The sequence below is a fragment of the Cuculus canorus genome, chromosome Z, assembly GCF_017976375.1.
Source record: "Cuculus canorus isolate bCucCan1 chromosome Z, bCucCan1.pri, whole genome shotgun sequence".
Taxonomy (NCBI): Eukaryota; Metazoa; Chordata; class Aves; order Cuculiformes; family Cuculidae; genus Cuculus; species Cuculus canorus.
This window is the reverse complement of record NC_071441.1, coordinates 35,102,296-35,114,926: the sequence shown is the minus strand read 5'-3', so window position 1 is coordinate 35,114,926 and position 12,631 is coordinate 35,102,296. Positions and strand designations below refer to the sequence as shown.

Sequence of the window (12,631 nt, the reverse complement as noted above, 5' to 3'; positions counted from 1 at the left end):
ACAGTCAATAAAAGTATATGTTAGGCTCAGCAAAATGAAAAGAACTGCCACGGTAATGACAAAAAAACAGTTAACCCCTACAACACTGAAATTTTCAAGAACAATATTCTCATGAATGTTTAGATGATTATACTCCTGTATTTTATGCTTCCCACAATATAGGTGAATTAGTGATTCAGGTTGAGGGATCTTCCAAATATGTCAGTTTCAATGTCCCCAAACAACTCTGAATTTAGACAGCCACCAAATGTCAACCCATTTCTTCATTTCATGCTGAAATACAAGAAGAGAACCAAAAAGAAATCCCCCAAATCAATCATCTGAATCATCATCACACTACATACTAAAACCAGAATAGCATAAGAACACTATAAAATATTAATGGGATTGTCTTATAAGTAATTTACAAATGAATACAAATAAAAGGACTTCAATAGCCTGTTTTAAAGAAAAACACTTGTGTCTGAAACATTAGAAGATGTATGCAAATAATTTTCATTTGGTTTGCCTGGCATGAAAAAACAAGCAAATACATTCTGCTTCTATGCATTTACTAGATCAGAATGTTGGTCTACATTGTTCATCCCCAGTTTTGGTTTTCTATTTTATCACATACTAGAAAAATTACTCACTAGCAATTTACTTTGTTTTTAATTCTCTTTTTTATTACAAAGACTTCGGAGGACAGTTAGCCGATGTAGCGAACAGAGAACAGCCTAATTTACTGTGTCACTTGAAAGAATTTGAAAACAAAGGAGACATCAAAAGACGCAATGGGCCAACTCATCAAAATCTGCTAGCATTTCATACATTGAAAGACTGGATATTATACAAAGCAACCAGGCGTATTCTTGTTCCATACAGGGGAACCATATAGCTAGCCATCTCATAAGACAGATACCACTAAATAAAGGAATATGCAATAGCTACTGACCTTTATACAAGTCCCCATTAGAAAATACTGGGTTTAGCAAGAGTCAACGAGAAAGCTGCTATTTTCTGTCCCATTTTGTCTTTTTTTATTCAAAATATGCATCTATTATTTTTTTAAACCCAAACCCCAACATGTCTTAAAACTGACTTTCATAAGTATTCTTCCAATGCTAAAGAGGTGTAGAATGATATTCCATGCACATCACAACTGCACCCCAAAATAATGTTTGGCACCCCAAAGAGTTCAGTTACACTGTATAAAGCCAGAATTTTCAAAAATATTCCATTTCAACCTATAAGTTACCACAAAAAAAGTTTCTAGTGTTTTTCCAACCTCAAATACTGGAAAACATCTAAGCAAGACTTGCAAAAATCAGATAAGAAATAAATGTAGCCATTTACTTACACTGTCTTTCTGAATCATTACAAAGAACGGATCTATTTGCATTTATCAGTGCTCATGGAAGTCCAGGCCAGCAGCCGCCTTCTGAAACTAAAGCTTCAAGACAAATGCTACTAGTCATGAAACTCAACACCAAAAAAAGCGGCAATTCTTTCCAAGATTGCAGCGACAGTAGACCAGCACTGAGCTCTGCTGAACATTCCATCAATTTAGTATTTCCAATAACACATGAAGCACTCTAACACAGAAGCTCCCGAACTGTATCAAATCAGACCCCCCAAAAAACCCCAAACCACAAAATGAAAAAACTCTTTACCATTATTAAGCTGTGCCCAAAGATCAGTTTTTTACAAGTATAGAAAAGCCTATTCCCATATATACCCAAGAGCAGGGTTTACTACATGCGGTAGTGGTGCCTGATACTTCCATCAGAGACAGCCTGCTGCTATAGGCAACATTTAATTTTTCTAGAAGCTGGATCAAGGGCCAGGATCTTGCACAGCCTGTATGACAAGTAATGGTAAATAGGGAAAAGAAGGAACATTCAGAGCTAAAGAACAGGAAAAAAAGCTCAGAGAACAGAGTAGAGATCTCTTTAAAGCTAACTGTGCTGCTTCTCTACAACAGAAACAGAAACACTGAAAATAGTAGCAGCATTGCTAGGCACAGCCAGTTGCTACACCGTGCAGGAAGAACTTGTTTTCTGACCCCTGAGCCCTCCTCCCTCAAAGGCAGCAGCAAGCTTCACTCTCTAGGGTTCTGGCACATGTGAGGCAGAAAAGTACTAACAGCTATTTTGCTATTCCAGAGCAATCTACTGCCCTCTCTCTCTGCAGTTCTCTACTGTTCTCTCTCTGCAGTACCTACTAATCAAAAGTATTTTCATTTTGATTAAGTTTCTCGTTTGTTTTCATTAACACGCAGGCTCTTCTACATGATCAAACCCCAAAAATGTTACATTGAACAGAAAACCTGAAACTAATCACCTGGTAGGGTGACCATGACTTTTTCCAGACACTTCCTCTGCCTCAGTAAGCCAGTGACAGATTGCAGTTATTAACAGGTCAGTGAATAAATTAATTCCAGGGCACTGGAAATCATGTTCATGAAATGAAAAGTGGCCTTGCTGACATTGCATCACTATTTCTAGACAGTGTGCTTAAACACCAAATAAATCTCACAACTTGGATGAGTGCCAAAAACTAGTGACCTAGTTTCATTAGGGTGGGAAAAGACTAGCAATCGGTCCTATGAGAGCAGATTACCAAAATAACTTTGCACAAAAAAAACATTCCATGGAGAATTTTCGTTAAATCAGACATTTTCCAATCTAATGGGTCAGTGAAAATCCTCTCTCCAAAAAACGCCGCAGTCTGAGATCCATTAATGTTTAAAGTTAAAATACACTTAGATTACTCACATTGACATTCCTATAGAGCATTCCGATTAAACAGAATAAATATTATCTTCTTTCCATCTCATTATCTCTTTCCATCTCATTCATAATTTAATGCTGCTTTAAATCAAAACAGCTTTTGCATTTTCAGTGAAAAATGTTAAAACTTCAGGCTTAAACAAAGAGTTTTTACTAATAAAAGTAAGTCTATTTTTAAATATTCAGGACACAGTAATCTGCTCAGTAATCTTCCTTGATTAAAAATTCCTTGGCTTCTCTTCAAAACTCACACTGAGTATGGATGAGCTCAACAGCTGTCGACATAATTTTTAGGAACTTACCCAAGCATTGTTACGTCTATACTAGCCCCCATTTATATACTCCAGCTGGTACCCCAAATCTCCATTCCAATTCTTTGCCCCCAGTAACATCTATATTGACACACAGACATACTGACGAGGGGAATCTTAATAACAATACACTTCATCTTCTCTTCATCTCTCCAAAGTCCCTTGCTCCCTGCAATTTGCTTTCCATTTACTAAGCAAGTGAAATGCAGAAGGTAAACTGAAATACTGTACAAAAATTGTTGTGTACAACTAAAAACCCCACAACATTATTTCACAAGTCAGACCTGAATGTGACATAAGTAACACAATGCTTTAATTTCACGCAGCAATCCCTGTTTACACAAATCCTAACACATGCCAATGACTAAACTGCAACTCATCTCTGTGTGATATGTGCAGTAAGGGTCACTTGTGCAATGACTTCCTCAAAAGGTCCAGAATTAAAAGACAGAAATGTACTGCTCATTTAATCTCAAAATGTTGGGTTTTCTTTTCTCCAGATTTTCTCTGGATTAATTATTACCAAAACAAATCCTAAAGGATAATCATAGGTTTTGTATTCTTGACTGTGGCAAATGCTGATGTCAACGGAAATCTTCACCAAATAACAACACAAACACTTTTAACTAAGTTTTGGAAGGACACAGTCATTGTTTATATTTCAAAATGCTGTGGGAGTATCTAAGAAAAAGAGAAACAGAACAAAAAAATAGGTATACAGCTAAGTTTCTAAACCCTGTACTCATTATGTTTTTCTTAGTAAGCCATAAACAATAGGGAAGTTTTAGCAACTTATTTCTTTTTTCTCATTTATTATAAGCTTCTGAAGTCTTCAAGTATGTACCCTTAACCTGTCTTGTTTCTCTGTCAGTAACCTCCTGTTTGGCATGTCTATCTTCTCTTTCTGCTTCATCTTCTGTCTTTGTTTCTTTACTCAGTCTCTTTGTACAAATCTAAGGTTTTGTGTAGACTCCATCCCAAATATACGTACAAACTGTGGCAGTATCACAGGTAGGTTCTACTAAACTGTAGACTTAAAAAGAAATAAAGGGTGTGGGTGGGGGAATATGCCACAGAGGCTGAGTCACTTAAAACCACTTAAAGAGTGGCTTATGAGCTGTCTGATTCCTATGTATGAATGCTGCTTTTCTCACCTTTGAAAATCATGCAGGTCTTCTACACATACATTTTATCACAGCTTCTGCAACTGAAAAACACATTTGGCCATCACTTCTAGAGAAATACTGAAAACTACCCAGTGACATATAATATGATCAGCTACATACACTTGCCTCCAATGTCTCATCTTCAGCATCTTGTATTAAACTGTGCTTATCACTATGCAGACTAACAAGCTTCTTAAGACTATAAGGAGTATTTCCATCACCCTTTTTATACATCTTATTTAGGAACAAACCAAGAACTAAAATGAGGAGTTCATGCTTCCTGAGCTGTCAGTGTAGAGAAATACGAGTTATGCACCACAACTAAAGATTTCCAAAATCGCATATATAGTATGAATAATCTTCTTCACTCCTCTTACTTTGCTGCTTTCCACTGCCTTGTATGTTTTTCATACACAGATGCTGACAGCTGGTAACAATACATTTCTGCTTGATTCTGTCACTAAAAGATAAAATTTGGTTTCTATCTCATTACCTCAAGGAATTAGAAAATAAATTCCCAACTCAGATTAACTGGGTCATGCATTTTCATCTTCATTTACCATTGATTCTTTAACATTTATAATTTTCTGTACCAGACTCTTATTTTCACCTGCTTATTTTCTCTGCCCTTCCTAGCAGTCCCTAAAGACTGCTTTCTCCTTACCATTTGTGTTACCATAGAGAAAGGGAGAGTAGGGAAGAAGTTGTATTAGTCTGCCAAATAGACACCATAAGCGAAGCTACAGGAAGAAAGGACACTATTCAGACTATAGTTAAACCCTGACAATGAGCTGAAGTAGCAATGAGTCTCCTCAAACAGAGGAATGCAGAAAAGTAATCAGACAAGGTGGTAGAGAACCTTAAAATTCAGAGATGTGGACTATGGAAGAAGCTGAGCCTAAAACTTTGAAGCTCAGGATTTTTGTTTTAGCTCCTAGTCCACCAGAAGAGGTAAGACAAGTCAGTAAATTTTGAGTCTTAATTTGTACAAAGTAAAAAAGTGTGGTCCTATACAAAGTGAATTAGTATTCACACAACTTTTAGAATTAATTGCAAACTTTGTGCAAGGGGAAAATCTTTTCATCAAAGGCATTCATGAACTCATGACAGATTCTTGTAAGTGAATACAAAATTCCTTTACCTGATTAGTTGCAAGTATGGACAGGGATAATTTAAAGTTTCAATTGACTTTGGAAAAACAAATGGTTCTTTACTTAGCAGCAGTGTAGGTAATTCTTTTCTCCATTTACTCTATTCTCCTTATGTCCTTTTCACTGGAGTATCTCAAGTGAATGTATCTTACTTTGCACCTAGGCTACAAAATATACTGTGAATTCCATTCATATTGTTACAGTCTGCCTAAACTGTAGTTTCTATTCAGCGTCATATCATTCCACAAATGGTGAGAAATTGCAAAAGCAAAGTTAGGGTTTGCTTTCTTTTCAAAGCTTCACTCCTTCGTTACCAATGGCACACAAACAATCTCGAAAAGATTCAAATGTGATAGTAAAACCCAAGCTCACTGAAATGGTACCTGAGTGGGACTTAAATCTGTATGATTTAAGAAGGATGGAAGAAACGGAACTGCTATTTTTTCATTTTTCTGGCTGTCATTCAAAAAGCAATCCATCAATTTCACAAAACAATTTCCAAACTGATGAAAGCAAATGTACTTATATACCTATGTGAATAAGAAAAACAATTTATAACACTGCTCAGGTTAAGGTATTTTAATAAAAACAGTACTCCAAAATTCAATCTTGATATAAAGAACAATGGCTTTATACCCCCAGGACACAGCAAAGGTCTAAAGAACATTCAATCATTTTTTGTTGCTAAGGTTTGATTTCTCCATAAGTATATTATACTAAATCTCAGACGTTCCATGCTTTCCTTTCCAATACCAACAGAATTCCCTTTCTCTCCACTTACGCTTCCCTCTAATGCTCAACTTAGCTTCTGGGGCTTTCTTTTGTCCCTAATTTATTTCCTTCTCCTTCTGCAGCACAAAAGGACTAACTACCTAGACAAAGCATTTGGAGATGCAGTGATGCTTCTTATAACACTGAAATCTCTCAAACAGCTAATTAGTAATTCTGATTTGTAAACAAGACGTCCAAATTTAGGTCAGAAAAAAATGTTCTGCAATATCTGCCAACAGAAACACCTAGAATGGCAGAAGTGGTCTATTTCTTAAACTGAACGTGACATTTCAAACAACATTCTATACTATTGCAGACACTTAGGACACAGATGATAGCTTTGCATACCTCCTTTTTCTCTGGGAAGTACCACTTATGTTTTTAAATACTATGTTTTGGAAAGTGTTCTATGACTAGCATGCAAAGGGAAGAACACAGATTGATTGTGGATCACTCTGCAACACTTAAGTACTATATGTTTCATGTAGACATAGGGGATAGTACGACGTGGAGTTCTCCTATCACCTTTTCTTCTGTTGTACGTTGCCACTAGCTGTAAAGTATTGTTTACATAGAGAGACTGTAAATAAATTTTGCAAAACATTAGTTTTAGCTATGGAGCTTTTGCAGTGTTAATATTGCATGTTTTTAAGTTTTGTCTCAACATCACCACCATTAAAATTGATCATAAATCCAAGGAGAAAATGAGTCATTTGATGAAAATCAGCTTCTTTCTATTTAATAAGAGGAAAGCAAAAGAACCACAATTCTCCCTAACTTACAGAAGCAGAACCAATTTACCTTCCTCTAGTAACATTTTATATATTGTGTTTAATTACTATAAGAAAAGAGTGGATGTGCAAACATCTGTTTTCTAAACTATTAGCAATTTTTTACTTCAGGACATTTATTTAACAACACATAAAACAGACATTACAAAATATTAAAATGCAAATAAAGCTATCTAGACTTCAGAAGACTGTGGAAATGTAGATAAACGTTCTCAGAGTAACTAATTTAGCATTTTTACTGTATCAAATCATAAAAGGATTATAAATGCTCAGCAGTCACTGCCAGACCTCAGGAAACGAAAAAAAAAGTTGTTCTCAATTGTAAGGGGAGGAGGAGAAAAAAGTGCATTGGTTGTTCTAAATGAAATAAATTTTTAATAATAGCATTGATTAAATTATGTTGATTCAAGAGCTTATTTAAAACTGTCTTCTACCAGCATTTAATTTGGGAATTTTACAATATTAAACATCTGACACAAGACTTGGATAAGGAAACAGAGAACTGAAGGAAGCCACAAAAGTTTATGGACTATCTGAAAAAAAAAAAAAAAAAAAAAAAAAAAAGAGAGAGAAAGAAACAGAGCTAACTGTTTCACTTTGAGTTTTTTAACCTGAACAGTCATCACAGGACTAAGATTTGAACTTGAAAAATGTAAGAGAACACAATTGGTGTCCTTATGTAAAGAGAAAAAAAATGTATATGTAAGAACTAGGCAGACTTTATGGAAAATGTACAGGAGAAGGCAAGAGTAGGCTAGCGAGGGATGGAGATGGGAGGGAATAATATGGATGATATAAAGGAATATAGTGAGGGAATAAAGATGGGATGGAGAAGTATAGGATTATTCAGGTACGATGTATAAAGTTTAATAAAATAAACAGATTTTTACTTCTAAATACATCTGCAATGATGTATATAAAGTAGGACCTGCAGGCAGACAAATTAAAGCTTTTACATCCTATCTCAGACACTACCACAAACAGTGAGACTTAAATTTTTTCAGTATTTGTCAAACAATTCTTCCTATTACTGTTGAAACTAAAATACAGAAATCTAAAGAATATACTAACATTATATTGTAAGGTGCATCAGATTTCAAGTTGAAATGTCTGACACTTTATATAACCTTTATACTCAGCTGAATTGTACAACTACTCGTGTTAGCAAGATCACATTCTATTCAGGTTTTTCACCTCTAGAAAATTCCCTTGATATCTTTCTCATCCAAAATAAGGTTATTTTTAGCTTTAAAATAAATCCTGTAACAGAGACATTCAGGTTGTTTTTAAATGCAAACAATGAATATTTTAAAATATATTTTCAGTGCATCCCTCTGTCATCTTCTGTAACCCCAAAGTACAAAAATTTCCCTAACATAATTATAAAGTTTAGGAAAAGAGTACAAATAATACTATTACCAAAATGAAAAAAGGTGAATTCAGAAAAGCTGCCATTCAACCTCTCCCTCGCTACATATTTCAAAGACAAAAAGCAGTCCAATCTGCTACGTAACAGAACTTCAGTTTCACTTTAGGAAAAAAGGGTTCAAAATAGCTTTAGGATGCAGAAATGTCCAAGAGGACATTGTGGCAAATGGCGTTCCACAGGGGTCAGTACTGGGACCAGCGTTGTTTAATATCTTTGTCAGAGACATAGACAGTGGGATTGAGGCAAGTTTGCAGACAACACCAAGCTATGTGGCGCAGTCCACATGCTGGAGGGAAAGCGTGCCAGATTTGAGAGGTGGGCCTGTGTGAACTTCCACGAAGTTCAACAAGGCAAAGTGCAAGGTCCTGCACGTAGGCTAGGGCAATCCAAAGCACAAATACAGGCTGGGTGGAGAAGAGATTGAGAGCAGCCCTGAAGAGAAGGACTTGGGTGTGCTGGTGGATGAGAAGGTCACCGTGAGCCAGTAGTGTGCGTGTGCAACCCAGAAAGCTAACCATATCCTGGGCTGCATCTAAAGAAGTGCAACCAGCAGGTTAAGGGAGGTCATTCTGCCTCTCTACTCCCTTCTTCTGAGACTTTTTCTGGAGTAATGCATTCATTTCTGGAGTCCTCAACACAGGAAGGACATGGATCTGTTAGAGAAAGTCCAGACGAGGGCCATGAAGATGATCAGAGCACTGGAGGACTTTTCCTATGAAGAGAGGCTGAGAGAGTTGGAGTTGTTCAGCCCGCAGGAAAAAAACGTCCTGGGAGACCTTGCAGCAGCGTTCCAGTAACTAAAGGGCACCTACTGGTTAGCTAGGGAGTTTTAAGCTGAAAGAGGGGATATTTAGATTAGATATTAGATATTAGGAAGAAATTTTTTACTGTGAGGACACTGAAGCACAAGGCAGGTTGTCCACAGAAGATGAGGATACCACATCCCTGGAGGTGTTCAAGGCCAGGCTCGATGAGGTTTTTAGTAAACTGGTCTACTGGGAGGTGTCCCTGCCCATCGCAGGGGTGGTTGGAACTAGATGACCTTTTCGGTCCCTTCCAACACAAACCATTCTATGATTCTGTGAAACATTTCCTTTGCAAGCTGAGAGACAAGAGAAACTACTTTAAATTAATGAAAGAGGTTTGCTTTCTTTTTACTTCAGTTTGGGAAATAACAACAAAGAGAAGGAACATGATTTTTTTGTAGAAAAGTATCTTCCTACATTATGCTCTGTTCTGTACTGACTACAGTGTTACATAGAAAATAAGTTTCTTAAAGTGCTTTTTGACGAAGACATCCAAAAACTCAACTCCTTTTAGGAATATGTAGCTTTCAGAAAAGCCACCCTGGCTGATAACAAGCATCTCTTCAAACCACACAGCTAGTGAAGTCTGGTTTCCCACAAAATCCTGTCTCATACAAGCTCACTGCTGTCCAGTGAAAGGAGTAGTCTCAGTGAAACCTTTTCCACAACTAGGACATCCACAAAGCCTCTCTCCTGCACTCATTCTTTCATGACCAAGGATAGCCTAGTTCTCCTGTGCTCACTCTTTCATGACCAAGAATAGGCTAGTTCGTATATCAACTTTACATCTAAGGACAATAAAATTTTCCAATACGACCACATACCTTTGTCCTTTGCAACCACTGCCCTGTAAATCAAAGACCACAACCAGCCAGCAGACCTCACATTCACAGGGAAGAAAGTGAGGAAGAGAGCGGACGAACAGACAAATAGACCGTGATACATATGCCTGTTGCGGTGGCGTAAGACCCACATTAATTATTACCCAACTTAAAATCTTTACATCTATCACATGTGGTAGACGATGGAGCAGAATAAAAACGGTGCCATTCTGACATGCTGTAGGGATTTACTTTGAAGAAGTAACACATTTTGTCAGTGTGTTTCAGATGTACTAGATGGCAGAGGAAAACTCCTGAGACCTTTTAATGGCTACAGCTCTCCTTTAAGCTCTCCTTTAAGTCTTGCTCTGGCTCAGAACAACTTGAACTAAGCACTGTAAGAAAATATTCCATCAACACATGAAGCCTATGGTTCAAGTGGGCATATCTGGCTTCTCTACCTAAATGACATATGCAAAATCTTTTCACTCATTCTTCACTTCCTGGTGACAAAAAGTATGATATGTTACTATTTGGATGACAGGAGTTCAAAAGGGACAAAATACTGTCATTGCTCAACAGAACTGGTCCAAGTTCAGATTGATCAGGAAAAAGCTGTGATAAGCTCAAATTAGTAAAAAGAGTCCTCAGAAAGGCTGATAGGAATAAGGAAAAACCCATCACTGAACATACCCCAAAACATTTTAAGTTTGAAAGGCTTTGTAACACGGTGAGAACAGTCATATTTTCAAGAAGCTGAAGACGCATGCCCAACTTATTATTTCAGGCTTAGTAAAAAAATAATTTTCTAACCTTGTGCTTTGACTAGCAATGAATTACTCTCAATGAAACTCATGACTTAAGTTACACAGCAGTTTAAGGTGAAAGCACTAAAAGTTTGAAACACCTGTAATTAACTGAAGACTAGGAAATACGAGATGACCTAAGTAAGCTGATTACTGAGCATATATGGAGAACTTGACATGAATTTCTTGAACTGGAGAGTACATCTCCAACATTGTCCTGCAGAATTCCTTAGAAGAGGGTGGAGTGGGAATAAAAAAGGGAAAATATTGCCCACAAAGATAAACCCCACCATCTTCTGTCTTTTTTCTTCACTAGGACTTATGGTTAAGGTACATTATTTCACAACAATACCACCAGAAGGAAATAAATCCCTGAAATCATCTATATTATTATCTTCATCCACTGCTAGAAAGAGACAGGTCATCATAACTAAGTTTTCCCAACGTAAAACGTTTCTCTGACCACACAGGAAATGAGATGTGGAGAAAGTATCAAATAAAATTACAACTCATCAATAACCATAATTATAGAGCATATGAAATACAATACCCAAGAAAAGCCAGTCAAAATACCCAAGAAAAGCCAGTCAATTGGACTTCCAGATATAAAAGAGTGGTTTGACCCCAAAAATCTCAAAAAATGTTGGTAATACAAATTATCTGTTTGCAGCTATACTTGCAGTTTGTGAACTTTTTACGATCAATCTACAAGTAGCATGAAAACAGAATTTGTATCCTGAAGTACTAAATGTTACGCAAAACTGAATCATGATTTAAATTACCTATTTTGTACACTGGTAGTTAACTATGTCTTTTCCTACTCTGATCCTTAGCAAAGTTGTTCAGCCTTCAGATCAAGACATCAAATGTCATTTATAGAATCACTTAATACTTAGTTAATGAAGACTTTGATTAAAAATATAATATACAAGTGTGACTACCTAAAAATGAGAAATACACTTTATTATTTTTAGTAAGTAGTGTGAGCAATAGGCTTTAAAACATGACATGGTCCTTAACAGAAATATAAAAATAAGCAGAAATTCATAAACAACAACCCAAAATCACGTATCAAAAGCATGTGTTATTCAGTCACCCATGGTAAAAAATGCAAAACATTCATACCTGCACCTGGAATGATTGCCAACTTTGTTTCAACTAGGCCCATTTTGGCAGTAGAAGCTAAAAAGAGAATGTAAATGAGTTCTTACTATAATTTATAAGAAAGAAAACTTTGCAAAATATGTAATAGTGACCAGAAGATCGTTATCACATTTCCTTTACAAAGAACAATAAATCACTTAAAAAGCATTTGTTTATGAAAATATTTAAATACATTGAACAGATCTACCTTTAGTAAAAGACCCAACTATTCCCATCAAGGCACACTCTGTACTTTATCAATTTTCACATAACAAGTAGGCAGTTACAGTGAGTAACAGAGATTCATTTGCAAAATGTAAAACAATAAAAGAAAAAAGTTATTATTTAACATCTTAAAATGGGGTAGAAATCTGTCTCTGATTATTATGAATTCTTTAGCTGACAGAATACTCTCTAGGGGTCAAACAGCTTTATATACTCTAAGCTAATAGCAACTGTTCAGGACCGAATTTCCATTTACTTTCTAACAAATGACTACAGTTCTGACAGCTGAATAGGTCAAGGTTCCTCTTTTCAAGTGCTGTTGTCACTTCTCTTTCATAACAGCTTAATTGCTTGTGTAATAATACTCTCACTAAAAACTTTTGCTTTTTTCCTGCAACCTGTTAAGATGAAATCAAATCTCCACCTAGAATACTTCAAAT

General features: G+C 36.2%; 1 protein-coding gene across 3 annotated transcripts in view; it reads right to left on the bottom strand.

Annotated features, from left to right (window-relative positions):
• Positions 1–12,631, bottom strand: part of AUH (AU RNA binding methylglutaconyl-CoA hydratase) — a 147,135-nt gene that overhangs the window by 82,645 nt on the left and 51,859 nt on the right. For all 3 annotated transcript variants that reach the window (XR_008447995.1, XM_054055490.1, XM_054055491.1), the window contains exon 6: positions 11,949–12,005. Coding sequence is in view for 2 of the 3 variants with exons in the window: in XM_054055490.1 (XP_053911465.1) it covers positions 11,949–12,005 (57 nt within the window). In the remaining variant the exon portion in view is untranslated. The remainder of the gene's footprint in view (positions 1–11,948; positions 12,006–12,631) is intronic.